Below are 19,883 nucleotides of genomic sequence, written 5' to 3' on the forward strand. Positions count from 1 at the left end.
TTCTCCAGCTAAGTTACTTTACTTGATCTCTATATTCACCATGCTCAACCTTAGATCGATCTTTCGAATATCACTTCACTGGTGTCTCCCCCCAACCTGGTTCAGGTTCTTTTTTCCTAGATTATTAAGGAGTACCTTTGGACAAGGGAAGATAGATTGGAGCTTGAGGAGGTGCTGCTATCCTACTTTATTCACATGTTTTCAGTGGCAGACTATGCAAGAGTGCACAAGATCTTTTAAATCTGGAGACCATTTCTGAAATATTATAAAATGGTATAATTTTGAAACTACTATCTGCCACAATTCCTCCTTTCCTGCCATTTAAAGCCTTTTCTTTCTTTTAAATCTAGTTCTTTTGTCCATATGCTCTTTACTTTGCGATCCTAATCCAGATGATCCTTTAGTACCAGATATTGCACAAATCTACAAGTCAGACAAGGAAAAGTAAGTATGATTACCATTTCAATAATTTTGATCAGCATTCCTTTGTCTATTACCCCTTATATCCCCAACTCCTTTGGTGATTCATTTGCATTCATATTTTTCAGATATGATAATGACAATACTTATATTTACTTCTGTTTTTACTTATATTGTTTCAGAATCTAAACAATATTCTATTTGGATGCTTGTGAATATTTTCTGTTCTTGCCTTTCATGGTATATCTCAGATTCACATTTTTCAAAATCAATTTATAATTAGACTGTAGAACTATTATAATATATCATGTCAACCTTTTTCCTCTTATTATTCTGAAATATTCTTCAGAACAAGAATTTATTGTAGCTTTCTCTTCAATGGTGATCCATCAATCTTATATTTCTGTGTGATACATTTTTGCCAGATTTTGAAAACCCTCTTTTAAATATTAAACATTTTCCAAATAATGCTTCAAAGACAATTTTATCAGATTTTTTAAATATGATTGCACTAAATTGGTGTGAGTCCTGTTATCTTTAGGTTATAGTTCAATATAACAGCCTTGTCACACCTTGTCCTTGGCCGCTGGAGGTATTGAGGTAGGAAGAGAGAGGCAAGTGGACGTATAGTAATATGAGGACATTATGGAGAAGACTTACTGATTCCACCATTTCCTTGTGCAAACCTGTCTTCTCCCAGGAAAATGTTTTTGCTTGTGTTGCCAGGTTGTTATCCATCCATAACTCTTATGTGGAATCGGTGGTTTTAGCTGCACTCACCTGTATTACTGAATTAGCAAACTCTCCCTCTAGCCTGACATCAGCAACCTGTATTCTGAGCTTTCAAGGTGGGTTCACAGGCACAATCTGGTGATGCAATAAGTGTGCATCCTGATGGGTTTTGGATCCCATTCTGGCCCCTGACTTCTAGTCCTTGTATCCTGTTTGCCTCAGAAAAATCTTCAACACAAGGGTCATTTTGTATTTCAGAAAGTCAGTATTTTGCCTTCTAATGGTATTGTGCTTTTTGTTTACTGATCAGTTTATTGCCAACTATGAATAAATGAACTGATGTATACCATGATCCATATTGGTTAAATCCTTTGAAAGAAAAAAAAAGAAATTGCTAAGAAAAAATAAGTGTAAGAAGATCACAGGTGTATTAAACTTGTAAAACAATTTGTATATGATGCACAGCTGATAAAAAAATATTTCTTTGACAGATACAACAGACACGCAAGAGAATGGACACAGAAATATGCAATGTAAACTTTCAAGACTTTTTCATATATACCAGAGTACTGTAAATTCTAGGGTTTTTTCAAAATTAGAAGTAAATGGAGCACAGTTTACTGTTTTCAGTGTACCATGAAGCCCTTTTTGATTTTCACCCATATAAATGTGTTTCTGGAACAAGGAAATAACTACGGAAATTAACCTGAAGACTGTGATGAGAGTATTTATCCTTTTTGTATGCTTTGCAAAAGACATTTATTATGTTTTTAAAAGATATGTGGACATCTGCATCTTCAGCCTACAAGATCCATAATGCAATTGTAGAGCAACCAAAATATTTTTTTGCTGAAAAACTAGGTGTTACATGAGAAATATTCTGTGTGTCTTTGAGATGTCAGTCCTGTACGTCTTGTGTTTGAATTTCATTCTTTGTTAGTTCATTGTATAATTTGTATTTTTTTACTGTATAGACTATATTTTATTTACCATGCAAGTCAACTCACTTTAGATTCTCTGCACAGTATTGAAAAAGAAATACAACTGCTATTAAATAAGTGAAGCATTCCTTCTCAGGAATACTTATAAAAAAACTTCTTAAACTTTGCACTCTAACTCTCAGTATGCTGATTATGAGGAAACACACGGTTTTGATTCTGTTGCATACTTTTATTGCAATGTGAATTAATTGCACTGCTCTGTAGAAAGAAATGTAACTAATTTTGTTCTATTCACAGCTGACTTTTTTATCCCATATGGGCAGTATAATCTCTGACCTTTTAACAAAATTGACTTGAAGCTTTTCCATATAAATAAAATGTGTTTTTTACTACTTGTCTTGGCTGTTCTTTAAGTCTTGCACATTCTTTGTATGTGCTTGCCCTGAAAAGATCAAAATATTGTTAAATATGTGAATTACTAGTGGGAAGAACTGGCCTATGTATTTAAGATTGCTATAAACTCTTCGAGTATATTATGGTAACTGCTGAACAACTGTATATGTCTATTCATTGTGAGGTATATGAGCTAGGTGATTGGATGTTGTAACCAGTATAGAGGAACATATCTATGAGCTTGTGAAATAATCCTCAAATCTTACTGAAGTTGATAATTACTAATGCTGAAATGCTACTGATGTTTTCTCATCAGTGTAACAATATTTTGATCTGTTTCTTCCACCTACTAAGCTAATTCTTCTGGACAATTATATTTATACTTCACCATGCATGTATAAAGAAAAACAGCCTGAGGTGCTTTACAAATAAGAGCAGTTTAATTTTTTTACTTTGCTTTGGGGTACTAAATCCTTGTTAAATACATTTAATTTGTGGCTGCAGTGATTATTGTAAAAATGCTTGTCTAGGCAGTTTTGCTGTCATAGACCATCATTTGACTCCTTCTGGAGAATGGAATATAATCCTAATACTTTGCTACAAAATAAACCATAAAATAATACAAAATAATGTGGCAAGCATCCCAGAGGCTATTTTTCTATTTCTGGGCTTTAAAAGCTGTTTTAATGTTTTAATCTTAAAATCCTTGGAAAGTTATAATGGCCTAGGAAATAAGTGTGTGTTGGGCACTTATGCGTAAAAGTCATCTAGGCTTCTGTACCTCAATGCATACAATCAAAGATGGAAGCTTTAGGAAACAAGCACTGAAATTTTCATTGTGTACTTCTCTAAGTATCATAGCTTGCTGTGAAATAGACCAATTTCTGCAAATAGCCAATACGTGTTTCCGAGCAGTAAATTATTATTTTTGTTATACTTGAAAAAGGGAACGCTGTACCTTAAAGAGAAAGCTATTTGCCACATTTTTTCAAGAAACTTTAAATGGTGGTAAAGGATTCTGATTGAATGGTTTCCCAGACATGTTTACCCACCCGTCTTAGGTGTTTATAATAGGTTTCTCCCAGAATTTAAAATATATATATATATATTCCCTTAAACCCTTACAGTGGGTTCTGTGAAATCTGATAGCTTGATTTGCATGCCTGTTAAGTGAAAGAGCATATAATCTTCTGCTTTGCTAATATTATATGGAGGCTGGTTTGAAACTGTTTGGATGTTACTATTGCTTTAAGGTGTGCATCATACAAAAAGGAATTTACTTACCATAATGCAAAGTCTTCAGGCTGAGCAAACAGTGCAGGTCCACAAGCCTCTTCCTTTCCTTTCCTATAGGGCTCTTTGAAGACAAGCGTGTTGAAGCCATGCTTGCCTCTCTATTCCGTGATATATCTAAAACAGCAATTTGAGACTGGCTTTACCTGCTGAGCTTTCAAACGGATCTTATTAATAAAACAGCACTGTTAAACAGACAAAAAGCTTCGCCGCCTGGACTTATTTTAAACCACAGCTTCAAGTAACTAACCTTGTTAAGATTTCCCTCTTAAATACTTTGCCTATTCTAGTAAGTGTTATTTTGCTCTCTTAAGTGCTCCAATGTGAAAAGGTTCTCTTTCCCCCTGTCATAATCAAAACATTTGCTCAGTCCTGGTGCTTCCATTGTGGTGGCATAAATGTTGTCTGTGCTTCAGTCCCCTCCACCAGATACCAGTTTATACTGTACAATGCCTTAGCGAGGGCACGAACTGAGCCATCCCATTCTCTGTATATTCCTCACTTGGCACTACTACTATTGGCATGACTAAATCAAAGGATCTGTATCACTGAAATTCTCAGAAGTGTAATCTTTAGTCATTCTAGTTAATGTTAAATACGACATACTTTCTAGCTACTTCTGATGTGATTTTTTCTCTGCCTAAACATGTCAGCTGAGGCTTGAATGAAAATAAAGATCTGATTTGAAACCTGCCTGTGTGAAGTCTTAATTCTTAATGCAGCTGCATCTTTCTGAGTGATTCATGCCTTTTGCAGCATTTGATGCGTATAAATTACATCTTTACCTAAACCACAAATGGAGGCCCTGAAATTCAAATAAAGAAATACACTAGAAGAGTGACAAATGCAGCACATCATTCTTGGAAAAAAATGGGACTTAGGCCCCTTCCACACAGCTGTATAAAACCCCACGTTATCTGCTTTGAACTGGGTTATATGGCAGTGTGGACTCAGATAACCCAGTTCAAAGCAGTTATTGTAGATTATCTGCCTTGATATTCTGGGTTATATGGCTGTGTGGATGGGCCCTAAATGTGCAAGATTGTAATTCAGTAGCTATGTTGAACTGGCTTTACAATAGCTCTTTCTCAGGTAGAGAAAGGTATAGACAGACTGGGGTTACAAAATTGACTGTGAAGTGATATGTTGTTTCACTGAAGAATTAATGCAGTTTGACACCACTCTAGCTATGGAAGTTGCTGTTTTACAAGGAATTTAGCCTTTTCTACCAAAGAGCATTGGTGCCTCACCAAACTACAAATCCTATGAATGCATAGCACTGAGCCGTTGTATCAAACTGCATTAAGTTTACAGTGTTAATGCACCTATAGTCTGGAATCCTTTTGATCAGTGCCACCTAGAATAGACAAATTGAATCCATTGTTGAATAGTGAATCAGCACGTAGGTAAATTTGAATCAGTGAGTTTACTATGGAGAAAGAATAGCATTTCAGCCATGTGGGTAAGATTAAGGACCTGAGAGCGTAAAACAATAGGTATCATGATTATTACATTTAAATCCCACTTTGTCTCTCTTAAAAGAGACCCAGGGCCCTTCCGCACAGCCATATAACCCAGAATATCAAGGCAGAAAATCCCACAATATGCCTTGAACTAGGTTATCTGAGGGCCCTTCCGCCTATCCCAGAATATCATGGCAGAAAATCCCACAATATCTGCTTTGAACTGGGTTATCAGCGTCCATACTGCCATATACAGTAGAGTCTCGCTTATCCAACCTTAGCTTATCCAACATTCTGGATTATCCAACGCAGTCTGCCTTTTAGTAGCCAATGTTTTGTAGTCAATGTTTTTAATACATTGCAATGTTTTGGTGCTAAATTTGTAAATACAGTAATTACTACATAACATTACCGTGTACTGAACTCCATTTTCTGTTGATTTGTTGTAAAACATGATGCTTTGGTGCTTTATTTGCAAAATCATAACAATTTGATATTTAATAGGCTTTTCCTTAATCACTCCTTATTATCCAACATTTCCGCTTATCCAACGTTCTGCCAGCCTGTTTATGTTGGATAAGCGAGACTCTACTGTATTCCAGTTGAAAGATGTGGGATTTTCATCCTTGATAGGGTTTTTCGGGCTGTATGGCCATGTTCCAGAAGCATTCTCTCCTGACGTTTCACTCACATCTATGGCAGGCATTCTCATAGGCATGTTGGAAATTATGCAAGAGAGGTTTATATAACTGGAAGGTCTAGGGTGGGAGAAAAAACTCTTGTCTGTTTGAGGCAGATGTGAAAGCCATTGAAATCCCCAAGTATGTGGACAATTTCAACAGAAAGGAGGAAACAAAGAAAATGAACAAAATCTGGCTACCAGTTTTTATTAAAAAAACTAAAATCAGGACAGTAAATAAAGAACAACATTCAGAAAACAGTAATTCCAGACACGAATCAATCAGGGCCAGCTAACACCTCCCAACTAAAGATTCCCCCAGGCAGTAAGCAGCCAGACCTTGAAGTTGCAAGGTTAATCAATGCTAATCAAGGTGGCCAATTGAAACTGTCACACCTGCCTCCAACAGACAAGAGTTCTTTCTCCCACCCGGACCTTCCACAGATATATAAACCCCACTTGCCTAGTTTCCAACAAACCTCACTTCTGAGGATACTTGCCATAGATGTAGGCGAAGCGTCAGGAAATAATGCTTTTGAAACATGGCCATACGGCCCGGAAAACTCATAGCAACCCAATAACTGCCCTGACGCTACTACCCTTGCTATGATGATAAAAGCAATTGTTTCCCGGCCTGTGGACCGCCAGGATTTTAGACTACAGTTCCCAGAATCCCTGATTGTTGGACAGAATCGCTAGGGCTTATGGGAGTTGAAGTCCAAAACGACAGAAGCACCAGAGGTTCGAAATCAGTCATTAGAGGCGTACTGAAGCGGAAAATGGAACGAGGCTCCAAAGATGGAAGGGTTGCAAGTTTCTCGTCCCTGTTTTGCAATGTCTAGAAAGCAACAGGAAACTGTCTGTAGGAATGGATAAGCTGATGCTATTTACTAAGGAGCAGAAGCGTGACGCAATTCCAGTGAGCCCCTTATGACTTGCTCAATTGCGGTAGAGATGGGTCCATCTTGCTGTTACTAACTGCGCATGCGCCATTTCTGTTCCTCCCCCCCCCCCCCCGTTTAGTAGACAAAGGCTGCGATTGGTGGAAGCTGCGATTTTAGCTCTGCCCCAAGATGAAGCTCAGGAGCAGGGATTGGTGGAGTTCGGTTAGCACTCAACGTCCTGACCACGCCCACTGCTTGCCACCTTCCAAAGCGCAGCTTGGGGCGCGCGCTTGCTTGCTTTTGAATTCTCCTCAAGCAAGGTCTAGCACCAGCAGCGCTCGGAGCCGATCCCCATACAACCTCTCTGGCTCCCAAATAACTTAGTAGCAGGATCGGGTACCATAAAGGGTCTTTGTCCTTTCCGACGCCCGTTTCCAACAACCAACCGGAAGTGAGGACGCTATACACACACACACACAACAGCGCTTGTTTCGCCTTGTGCCGAGGCGCATGCGCATATGAGTCCCTGCCTGTCCTCTCTTGTTGAACCAGAATAAGCGGGAGGCTGTTGAGTCGGTGGCGCATGCGCAGACGCACATCTGCCTGGGAGCTCGTGGCTTGGTGGGAGCGAATGGTAGTCGGGCTGCCGTTGAGGTCTCGCGCGTGAGGTTCGAGGCTGAAGGAAGAGCGCGGGGGGCGGGGGCGTGGCGAGGAGACGGCGGGACAATGGCGGCCGCGCTCCTGGGCCGCGCGCTCGCGACGGCAGTCGGGTCGCGTTGTTTCCTCAGGTAATGGCTACTACGATAACCTGTACCCTTTCCTCTTTTCTTCTGCCCCTTTCCACTGCTGCATCTGTGTGTTTCCTCCTCTCCAGTGGTGCAATAGCAACAGAAGCATGCAGGACCTGAATGCCTCGCTTGTAAACGGAGTCCCAGGTCTTTTTGGTCTGGTACTATTGTTCTAGACAACTGCCACCAACAGTGCATGAGGCTTTATTCTGGAGAAAGCCACAATGTGTAGTAATAGGAGATCAGACTGCAGGTTTGGAGGCCAGTTTATTGAGGGGGTTTTCTTACTAAGCTCAAGCTCGACCTACACTGCTATATAAGGCCTTTTATGGTCAGTGAAACCGCTGAGCTTCTGAACTTGGAGGTTGGAGGCGCGAATCTGCGGAGCGGGGTGAGCTCCCGTTGTTAGCCCCAGCTTCAGCCAAATTAGCAGTTCAAAAACATGCAAATGTGAGTAGATCAATAGGTACCGCTCCGGCGGGAAGGTAACGGCGCTCCATGCAGTCATGTCGGCCACATGACCTTGGAGGCGTCTACGGACAACGCCATCTCTTCAGCTTAGAAATGGAGATGAGAACCAACCCCCAGGGTCAGACATGACTAGACTTAATGTCAGGGAAAAACCTTTACCTGTGGTCAGTTCAGACTCAAATAATGCACTTTAACTGCACTGCACTCCACTTTATAGGTCTGCACTGATGCTGCACAATGAGATACTGAATACAGTATCTCCTTGCACAATGCTAGGTCAGTGGTTCTCAGCCTGTGGGTCCCCAGGTGTTTTGGCGTACAACTCCCAGAAATCAATGAAAGTTTACAATCATAGAGTTGGAAGAGACTTCACATGCTATCCAGTTCAACCCCTTGACAAGAAACAGCAAAATCACATTCAAAGCCACCCCTGACAGATGGCCATCCAGCCTCTGCTTAAAAGCCTTCAAAGAAGGAGACTCCACCACACACCGAGGCAGAGAGTTCCACTGCCAAACAGCTCTCATAGTGAGGAAGTTCTTCCTAATGTTCAGGTGGAATCTCCTTTCCTGTTTGAAGTCATTGTCCTATGTCCTAGTCTTCAGGGCAGCAGAAGACAAGCTTGCTCCCTCCTCCCTATGACTTCCCCTCACATATTTATACTTGGCCACCATATCTCCTCTCAGCCTTCTCTTCTGCAGACTAAACATGCTCACCTCTTTAAGCCGCTCCTCATAGGGCTTGTTCTTCAGACCCTTGATCATTTTAGTCGGCCTCCTCTGGACACATTCCAGCTTGTCAACATCTCTCTTAAATTGTGGTGCCCAGAATTGGACACAGTGTGAGTCCAGGTATGGTCTGACCAAGGCAGAATAAAGGAGTAGCATGACTTCCCTGGATCTAGACACTAGACTCCTATTTTAGCAAGCACAAATCCCATTGGCTTTTTTAGCCAACTCATGACATTGTAGGCTCATGTTTACCTCTTCTGTATAAACTTTCAAGGGCTGAATTCTACACTGTATCATTTAACATCCACTTTAACAGTCATGGCTCAATGCTGTGGCATCCTGGGAGTTGTAGTTTTACAAGATTTTTAGCTTTCTCTGCAAAACAACTGCCATGATTCCATAGCTTTGAGCCATGCCCGCTAAAGTGGAATCAAACTGCATTCATTTAGTAGTAAAGATCTACCCAAGGACATAGTTCACTTTGACTTACCAGATGCAGCAGTTGGTGAAATGAGTTGTTTGTATAACCCAGATATGAAGTTTTCAAAGGTTGGTATGTAAAGTTAATAAGCAGTGAGATGAGAAGATCATTCATAAAACAGTGTTTAGGTGATGACAGACACAGTTCCATTGTTGACCTGGTGTTCAACCATGGATGCCAGTTTTTCTTCACTTTTTAGGGGGTTGTACCGCAATGTTACATATACAAAGCTCTTAAAATAGTTGTTGATGTATTAGTAATTTGCTAATTATTTTTGTTTTGTTAAGATGCAGTCCTACGTGCTCAGTGGAAAAATGGTTTTCAAAATATTTCAGTTCCGATAACCGTCCAAAGCAGCCAATGTCAGCATACATCCGTTTTTATAAAGACCAGCAACCAATTTATAAAAAACAAAATCCAGGTAAGAAACTTCTTTTGTGATAGCATTAAGATGTAGGTTTAAGTAATGGTAGTTCCTCTGAATCGTGAAAGACATTAAAAGGTTATCTTTTATATTAGTTACTCTATTTGCCAGGAGTCCTCTTACTTTTCTGACCACTTGTAATTGTTCTCAGCCTAAAACAAATTAATCTCCAATTTGCCCCGTTTTTAGTGGGTTGGGTCATTCATGAGCACATAGTCTGGTCATTCTGTGCCATGTATGTTGCTGAAGTACCAAACAATACAATACGCTCTTTTGATAATAACTTGCAAAAACTACCATCATTTTCTTATTGTTTAAGGAAAGCCAAGAGGGTCTAGAGTGTTCTCAGATCCAGTGCTTGTTGCTATTATTTGTGCCTGGCATTGGGTTCTATGCAGGGTCAGCCCTGGTTAGTACAAGCTGAGCATCCAGAATTCCAAAATCCAAACGGATTGCTGAGATGATGAGACCTTCGTTTTCTGATGCTTCTGTTTATGCAAACCTTGTTTCATGTATAAAGCTATTTAAGATATTATGTATAAAATTGCATTCAAGCTATGCATATATGGTGTGTGTGAAATTTTTATTAATTTTGTGTTTAAACTTGGGTCCTGTCATATTAGGTATATGGAGGCATTCAAAAATCAGAAACAATCTGAACTAAGGAACACTTCTGGTCCCAAGCGGTTCAGATAAGAGATACTCAGCCGGTACTGGATTGGAGACCACAAGTGAAGATTAGGTCCTTTAGGCTATATTTCAGAGAAAGGGACTGGCAAAACCATATCTGAGTATTCCTTGCCTAAGAAACTCCGTGAAACCCATGGCATTGCCATACATTGTAGGCAGCACACACAGTGCTACTACTAACTGACATACCAAATGTTATGATATTTGATATACATGAGATTATCAGTGTATGTGGCACTTTACTATAAGTAACATAAATCAGTAAGAAAGGGATTTGGATGAAAATCTTAAATCTAAATTTCAAGAAGGGAAAATGGATAGCGAACATAGTAAGTGTACATCTTGAGTGCTTTGGAAACAAGCAGTTTTTCATAACAAGGGACAGCAAGGGTGACAAAGTAGTGTCATTTAGTGAACAAATTTGAATAATCCATTCTTGATTGTTATGACAAGGCAGCATTTTGTTAACATGTTGACTGGACAAAAACTAACTAAAAGAACTGCAGGCTTTCTGACCATGGTTTATTCACCATAACGTCTAAACTTAATAGAACCCAGCTCTGTGGCTTATTTCTTTTCCAACAAGCCAGAACACTTACATATTTTTTCTAGTTTTCTTTCTATTGTCTGTGGGAAAAGATAAGCCACAGTGCTGAGTCCTGCCAGAAGCAAATTTTATGAAACACCAAAGATAGAGCATCCATGGGGTTTCAGCTCAACCAACTTGTAGTAGACGCAGCCTACTGTTCATGAATAATAACTAAGGTTCCTATAGAATCCTGTACTCTCAAGACATGTGAAATAGATATTTGTGCCGTTTTTTGGTATTGATACTTCTTATATTTAGATTTCCCAAGTCTTGATGCTATCCAGTTTGAGCTTTCTGTCTTCTGGAATACTTGTGATACATCTCTCCATTAGATGCAACTAATAAATGAATCATAATGTATATTTGTTTTTTGAATACCTAAGTAATAATACAAATGTAACACTATATTTAGCAGAACATTCATATTTTATTTTGTTTTATTTAGATGTAAGCATTTTGGACATAACAAAAAAGATAGCACAGGTTTGGAGAGAACTACCAGCATCTGATAAAAAAGTAAGCATGATTCTGCTTTCTAGATTATTTTTTACATGTAAATAGAGTATTTTCTCTAGTAATTTCCTTCGATTACATTTTTATCTGGCGATGAATGGGGTGACAGATGTTGCAGCCAAATCGCCCTCACATTCGACATTTTTATCTGTAGTGTAAGTCATATTATTGCTGTAAGATGCTTGATTTTTAAAATGTCTACAGTTGTACATTGTTTGAAACAGATGTTTTGTAAAAATGGGGGTATTTTTCTTGTCAGCCTTATGAAGCTGCTGCCCAAACTGACAGGCAGATCTACAAGGAACAAATGGCCAGATATAAAGCTGAACTAACTCCTGCGGAGGAAGCAGCTTTGAAAGAAGAAAAAAGGAGAAAATTTAAAAAAAGAAAAGCAACAAGAAAGAAGAGGGTTAGTATTTTAAAAGTGAAATTCTTGTTATCAAGTTATCTGAAGGACATTTTGTAGCAAAGTTTTTGCTTGAAACCTGAGTTTTTCATGCTTCTGTTATTAATAAAGGGCACACAAAATAGTGGAGCCGGAGCCCACCACTTTTATGGTTGCTACTTATGAGTATTTTGAAGAACACACATAGTTTATGCAGGCCTCTTAACCAATATGATGCATGAACATTGTACTCTGACATTAAAATCAAACTAAAAACACATTTTATCAGAATCAAATCTTAGTATTGTTATAAACATTTGGGAGCCATGTACCATAATAACAAGCAGTTCCTGTTAAAAACATCTAACTTACACATGATTCCTAGTTACAAACAGGGGTGAGACAACAGAAGGTAAGAGAAATCTACCCCTAGGAAGGGAAATTCACTCCTGAAAGAATTATTATGGAGAAAAGGTGTATCCACTGAAACTTTCCCACCAATTCTGGTTTCCAGAATAAGCCAAATTTTTCAAAATCCAATTGTCACAGGGACAGAAAGTGAGGTGAAATCTGAACAGGAACAGAGACAGCAAAACAAACACCACAGGGGTGTTAACCTGTATGCTGTCCAAAACTACAAAAACCAATTTTTGGCTGGAGCTACACATGAATAATGTATCTGTATTGACTTACATAGAAATTCAACTTAATAACAAACCTACAGAACCTATCTTTTTTGTAATCCTGGTCCTGCCTGTATATTGCTTTGCTATGGTTTAAAGGGAGCCCGATGGCAAAGTGTGTTAACGCACTGAGCTGCTGCACTTGCAGACCGAAAGGTCCCAGGTTCAAATCCTGGGAGTGGAGTGAGTGCCCGCTGTTAGCCCCAGCTTCTGCCAACCTAGCAGTTCGAAAACATGCCAATGTGAGTAGATTAATAGGTACCGTTCTGGCGGGAAGGTAACGGTGCTCCATGCAGTCATGCCGGCCACATGACCTTGGAGGTGTCTATGGACAACGCCGGCTCTTCGGCTTAGAAATGGAGATGAGCACCAACCCCCAGAGTCAGACATGACTGGACTTAACGTCAGGGGAAACCTTTACCTTTATGGTTTAAAGGCACACAACAGTGTATTTCATATACTTCTGTTAAATTAGAAATATAAATCTAGGATTTATATCAGTCGTGTCCTTGAGCTAACTAAAGATCCACTGTGTTTGCAAATACAATAGATTCTCTGTATGCATTGATTTTGTACCCCCCATATAATAGCTAGAATTGCTCTGTAATTTGATGATGCTATAAGCTAATAATTCTATGCAACTGTTCCCTAAGGCAAGTAGCAGTTGTAAAGTAGGGAGTGGCTGAATAGGAGGACATGTGGTGCTATTTTCAGGTGTAGAAGCACTGTGCCAATCTATATTGTGTCTTGTGTGTTTTCTCTCTCATCGGTTCCTTGAGTATGTTCCAAGGACTGCCTCCACTTTCTATTTTATGATCTTAGGGAAATTGGCCTTATAAGTTAATGTTAGATGTACCAAAATGATCATCTTTTTAAAAACAAATCTCTGCCCATATAAATTGTTGATTTTAAAAGATTATTTTTATATTCATAATAGCTTGTATGAAATTGACATATTAGTGCTCTTTTTTAAAAATTGACATAAAATATAGACTGGGATCCAAACAATGTGGCACGTGTTATGCATGTGTGCAGACACACTTCAGGCTCTCCATTCATATAATTGGTCCTTATCTCTTCCTGAGAAGTGTCATTCTGTGCGGTGTCAGAGGCTGCTAACAGAAGTCAAACCAAAAATTCTTTACACATACAAGTGTGTCCTTGGCTTGTATAGGCCTCTCTGAATCCCAGTTGAAAGGTGTAGATGTGTGTGTTCTGTGGCTGGATTTAATATTGAATGAGAGAACTGCTCCATGATGTGCTCTTATCGTTATAGCAATTAACAGTCCTTGGAAAACCTAAAAGACCTCGTTCTGCCTTCAACATTTTTATGTCTGAACATTTCCAAGAAGCTAAAGGAGTATCCATTCAGGTAAACAAGGGGGGCAGGTTGTTTTAGCAACATAAATGTGTTTTGCTTGCTGCAATGAAAATGGAAAAACTGGCTGTGACACAATGTAATTATCTCTTCAGGTGTTTTAGTGCGAGTTTTCGGGAAGTAAATGTCTTATGGTTTTAATTGCAAAATAACCTGTGTTTTCAACTGTGAGCTTTTCTCAGCTTGCAATAGTTTGCAGTTGCAGATATTTAGCATTTCTACAAAGTGTTGTGCAATTCACATGTGGTGATTGTCTTAGGTAAATGCAGTTCAGCAAAGCTTTATTGGAATCAATAATATGTAAATATTTACATTCTGACCTTGTTGAATTATTAGGTGAGACATCAGTAGGCTGTGGCCAGATTTGCAGGGGGTTTTTTAATGACTAAATATACAGCCACCATGGTGTCATTTCAGGTTTGGCTCATTGGTACTCTGGGGAATACTTCCTGTTCTCTATTCACCAAATAGCATTGCCTTCCTAGACCTGCTGTTTAAAGTGCCCTGTACAACGTAATGTTGATCATTGGAGTATGCATTTAATTTGGCATTGAAAATGTCAACTGGTATTTTGGACACTTAAAACTGCCCTGACTTAATTTAACTGGAAGGATGAGTGAAATGGGGGTGGGGGTGGTATAATATGCCCGTAACAGAAAAAAGTAAAAAGTAGATAAATATAAAGAAATGTAATTTTGCATAAGATATGGTAACATTTTTCTTTTAGATACTTTTGTTTGCCTACTTTTCATTATAAACATAGTGCAAATCGGCATTTTTCACTTTTACAGAAATTACAGCCCAAGTATTCTTAAGTGTTTGTCTTTCCCTTGCAGGCAAAGATGAAGAATGTATTTGATGACTGGCAAAAATTGCACACTTCTCAAAAGAAGGTATTGTCATAACTGACTTCAGGTCTGGTTTAGAATAACAGTTAATTGGCTTTTGAATTAGGTATCTGTCTTGTTTAACTTCATAAGCAAGTGTGATTATCATGTATGTAGAATCCAAGCTTGTGGGTGGTTTTAGTACTGTATGAACTAATGTATAAATGTAGAAATTTAAATTAAAAAATCAATCCAAAAATTCACTGACCAGTGTCAACAACCATTTCCTTTTCTGAGTAATGGTGATAGGTAAGAGCATAAGTCTGCTCTGATAGAACCTAAAAGAAGCACTGACCCTCACTCGTCTCTCTGCTGCAACTTGGTTTCTGGGATGGGAAATTATGGCGGAGGCTCTTTTGCACTCCTCCTCAAAGGAATGTCCAGAGTGTAGAGGGGTGTTTTTCCAGGACGGACTAAGATTTAGCATTTGGGATTTTTTTTAATGAGACTTAAGGTACAGTATTAACTTTTGAAAAAGAAATAATCTCCTGGGTGGGAAAATGGCAGTAATAGCTAGGGCCGGCCAGCCCTTTGAGGTGGCATTTCCACTTTTTCTTCTCCTTTGAATGACCTTTGACTTATTTATGGGTCATGTCAAAATCCATAATTTTCACCTCAAAATCTATTCTCGACTTTACATGAGCTCAGCCTATAGATGAGTATAAACAGGAGATGCAATGCACCTATGATTCATGAAAACAGGAAATTATTGCAGCTCAAAGCAGGGTCTCTGTTGTAATTCCCCCTCGTGCAAAAAATCATTCATGGTGTGTATATATGGAAATGTTAGTCAGCTGTCTCCCAATTGATAGGAACAGACTGCTGTCATTCATAGTAGTTGCTGCCCAGTAAGTGAAGATTAGGAGGCTTTCATAATCCCTATGCATTCCCTAAACTAGCGAAATATGCAGGGATCATGGGTACAAACTAGTCACAGATACGTAACTGCCTTAGTGAATTCCAATGAGTGAAATATGAAAGCTTCTGGTTTCTTCCTTGAGCCATAATAATAATAATAATAATAATAATAATAATAATAATAATAATAATAATAAAAAACTTTATTTATACCCCCCCCCACCATCTCCCCACGGGGACTCGGGGCGGCTTACATGGGGCAGCGGCCCAAGCAACATAAAAACAAAATATAAGCAACATAATACAAATCACAACATAAAAAAGATAAAACAGTAATATAATATATCAATTAAAACAACAATACAGGATAAAAAATTACATTTAAAACACATAAATTGTAAGACCATAATAAATACAGTATAGATTATTAAAAACCCTCTGGGGCTGATTAATTAATGACTGTATCTCCAAAGGCCTGCCAAAACATCCAAGTCTTCAGTTGTTTCCTGAAGGAAGATAAGAGAGGGAGCCAACCTAATCTCCCTGGAGAGGGAGTTCCAGAGTCGTGGAGCCACGGCCGAGAAGGCCCTCTCTCGTCCCCACCAAACGCAGTTGTGAGGAGGGTGGAAGTGAGAGAAGGGCCTCCCCATGCGAAAAGGAGGAGCAAGGTTTTTGCATGCAGTGATTCATGTAGCAGAAAACCATGGTATCCAGTCTGAAGAAAGCCATTTGTGTGTGCATTTCTTTAAATGTTCAAAAATCTAAGCAATATATTAATTTTTAGATATATCTCTTTAAGGTTTGAATACAGATACAGGCAATCCTTAAGTTACAAACATCCAAATACATATGATTCCTCATTACAAACTGGAGTGAGACAACAGGAAGTGAGAGGAAATCTCCCCCTAGGAAGGGAAATTTCCTCCTGAAAGAGTTACCACAGGGAAAAGGAGTCTTCACTGAAGCTTCATCACCAATCCTTTTTTACACAACAAGCCCATTTCTTCAAAATCTAATGATCACAAGGACAGAAAGTGAGATTAAATCTTCTGAGCAGAGGCACAAACAGCAAAACAAACACCACTGGGGTGTTAACACTTCCCTGTGCTATCCATAACTAAGACAATATCTGTAGCTGGAGTTAACACTTAAATATGTACTACGTATGAATTACAAATTCATCTTAAGAACAAATCTACAGAACCTATCTTGTTTGTAACTTGGGGACTGTCTATAGTTATATGCCAAGTACAAATGATCATTTATCCCAAATAATTACACATCTTAATTGTATTTCTGAAGGCATTCTATAAACCTTCCTATGAGCATTGCTCATGATTTTGGACAAGAAAAAAAGAAAAACCGTGTATCAACATAGATGTTTGTCAAGAAATTGAAATGGAGGTTTGTTTCGTAGCTAAAATGGGGTAACCTCACACACATATCTCGTCCTATATAAGTAATATCTGCCCAAAATGGACATATATGACACCTACAAAATTATGTATAATCCTTCAATACTTCCAATACTACTATAATAAAAAATGCTTTGAATGAGATTTTCCTGCTTCTTGCAGGAGGTTGGACTGGATGGCCCATGAGATCTCTTCCAGTTCTATGATTCTAAGAGTTCATTCTTACTTCATTTTCCCCTTTAACTTGGTCAGAGAACCAATTTTTCATGCAGGAACTTTGTTTCTCTCTGTATTATTTCTCAGACATATCTGCAGCTTGCAGAAGATGACAAAATTCGTTATGAAAATGAAATGAAATCATGGGAGGAGCATATGGTAGAAATTGGCCGTGAAGATCTTATCCGTTATAAAAACAGAAGGACTGTGCCAAAACGGAAGAAAACTGCAAAACAAGCTTCAAAAAAGAGAGCTACTGCAGTAAAGAAGCCTCTGGGAACCAAAAGCGTCTCTCTCACTACTAATGCCAAAAAAGTAAAGGCAAAGCGCTCTGAGGAATAAGTTAGAAAATAATTTGATCCTTTTGGATTGGAAATGAAAAGAACCTGATCATATATTTTTGAAACAAAATCGTGTTTTCTTTCTGTTGAAGTGTCAAGCTGCCAGAATAAATCAAGTTTGTGAAAATTTAAACAATGGCTGATCACAGAACAAAAAGTGCTTTTTGCATACTTGTATAAATAAGTATTCTCTTACCACATTAACCCCTTTCCTGTTAAAAAAAAACGTAATATGTATACAATCATATCTTCCTGATTATTAGGAGTTAAAATTGAATATAGGAGAGGTGTGTAAATAATGTGTGTAATCACTGGTAAAAGCATGTATAAGCCTTGTAATTAAAAACTACTGATCTACAAATGTTCAGTGGCATTTTTTATCCATGTTTTTATATGTATCAATAGTGCATACTATTTATAATGCAGGGAATAAACTAGCAGGTTTTTACAAAACGTTTAAAGATTCCCTCTCACTTCTTTCAAATCTGAATATGTGTGAATTCCTGAACTGTCATTTTGGTGGAAGAGTGTCTCCCTCCTGCTTATCCCCAACCTGGTTGGAAGATTATGAACATGTCACGACCCAGGCTGCAGAGCACCAATAACCATACACAGAGGTCAGAATCTATCTAATATCTTTATTAAGGAAATATATAAAGTCAATAAAAATAAGTGTAGAATGTAGTTCAGAAGAAGACCTTTCAGGAAAGGTCAATTATAGTCCAGGAAAACAATGTCCAATATAAAATATTAAGGTCCAAAGTTGTAATCCAATAACCGAAACACTCACTTTGCCAAGCAAAGTGAGGGGAGATGACAAGGTTCTTAGTCCAAGGAACTTGAGGCAAGGCTAGGAAGTAAACTTGATTCTTGGAACACAAGGCTTGATACAAGGCAGCAAGGAACGAGGAACAAGGACAAGATCCGTGGTAAATACTTGGCAAGGTCCAGGAAGCAAGGCAAGGTTGGAAACGTGAACGAAGGCTTGGAAACAGGAACGAGGCTTGGAAACAGGAACGAAGGCTTGGAAACGGGAGTAGCGCTGTCCACACACAATCTACTCCAGTTGCTGACGAATTGACTCCGCAAGATTCCTTCGGGGCAAGGAACCTAAATAGGGTCTCGTTTTCCCACCAAAGAACACTTCTCTGGGGAATCAGAACCGAAAGTCAATCTCTGTCCAGATGCATGACTCCCTAGAATTTCTCATGGAAGCAGTCTTAATCAGCTGAATGCCTGGCTGCGATTCTCAGGCTTCTGCGATTAGCCTGCTGAACTCCTTTTTGTTGTTGATAATAACTACGGCGAGAAAATGGGGGAGATTCTGACTCAGGGCTTGTTTGGCAGATTTCTGGAAGGCAAACCTCTTGCAGGTGCAAGGGCTCCAATTCAGGCTGGGAAAGTTCCAATTCTGACTGAAATGGTGGAAAACCCAAGTTTTCCTCTTCATCTGTCACAACAGCGCTAGGAACGGGACTACATGGCCCATGAGTCATCACAGAACACCACCTACATTTCACTTTAGATGAGTCTGAATGAAACAATGCAATTCTGGATCCATTTATGTGCTGTTTCTCATGTAAGAAATAACCTTTTTGTGTAGTACATATATTATGAAAATCTATTTAAATAGTTTAAAATCCTTTGTGTTGAACCAACTGCAGAGATCAAATGATTCTTGCCTTCTATCATCGCAGGTCTCTGTGTCTTGCCAGTGTCAAATATATATTTAACCGAAGCTCCTTTTATACTGCCATATAAAATCCAGATTGTCTGAGAGGCCTGAGATTGAAAGGGGCTGTTTTTGAATTCTTTAGCTAGGTTGGTCTGTTTTGTTTCCTTTCTGGCTTTCTGCTATAATTCCATGCTAATCTTTTAAGAAAGCTTTTAAGATATGTCCGTCCAAGTATGAGCAATTGCAAGGATTAATGTACGAACAGGCGGCTGGAGCTGAGTAAAAAAATGTCAAGCTTTCAAACAGGAATGTTGCATAGCAAAACTTACTTAGGCGATCCCTCGTTATCCAAGTATGGTGGTCCTCCAAGTGTAGTGTCTTGGTGGTGGGTGCGTAGGTGACTGTGGAGTCCTATTCTTGATCCGCATGTTCTTCCACTGTGGCGGCATCGGATTCCAGATGGAAGGCGGTCCTGGTCAGGTTTGGCTTGACACGCCTTCCTCTTGACACATTTCTCCCATTCACCCTCCATTTATGCCTCTTCGAATTCCAC

At 38.9% G+C, this 19,883-nt stretch overlaps 2 protein-coding genes across 2 annotated transcripts in view; both read left to right on the forward strand.

Moving 5' to 3' along the window:
- The window catches only part of ube2d1 (ubiquitin conjugating enzyme E2 D1), a 49,358-nt gene extending 44,886 nt beyond the window's left edge, over positions 1-4,472 (forward strand). The window contains exons 6-7 of the mRNA XM_003226438.4: positions 351-444; positions 1,644-4,472. Of these exons, the coding sequence (XP_003226486.2) occupies positions 351-444; positions 1,644-1,689 (140 nt within the window). The 3' untranslated portion in view covers positions 1,690-4,472. The remainder of the gene's footprint in view (positions 1-350; positions 445-1,643) is intronic.
- A 2,818-nt stretch (positions 4,473-7,290) lies between these two features.
- Positions 7,291-18,108, forward strand: tfam (transcription factor A, mitochondrial). Its single transcript, XM_003226437.4, has 7 exons — positions 7,291-7,593; positions 9,564-9,697; positions 11,425-11,495; positions 11,752-11,901; positions 13,837-13,932; positions 14,775-14,831; positions 17,402-18,108. Exons 1-7 carry the CDS (start codon positions 7,532-7,534, stop codon positions 17,654-17,656), a joined length of 825 nt encoding a protein of 274 aa, XP_003226485.1. The 5' UTR covers positions 7,291-7,531; the 3' UTR covers positions 17,657-18,108.
- Positions 18,109-19,883: the final 1,775 nt, after the last annotated feature.

The sequence above is a fragment of the Anolis carolinensis genome, chromosome 3 (genome assembly GCF_035594765.1).
Source record: "Anolis carolinensis isolate JA03-04 chromosome 3, rAnoCar3.1.pri, whole genome shotgun sequence".
Classification (NCBI taxonomy): domain Eukaryota; kingdom Metazoa; phylum Chordata; class Lepidosauria; order Squamata; family Dactyloidae; genus Anolis; species Anolis carolinensis.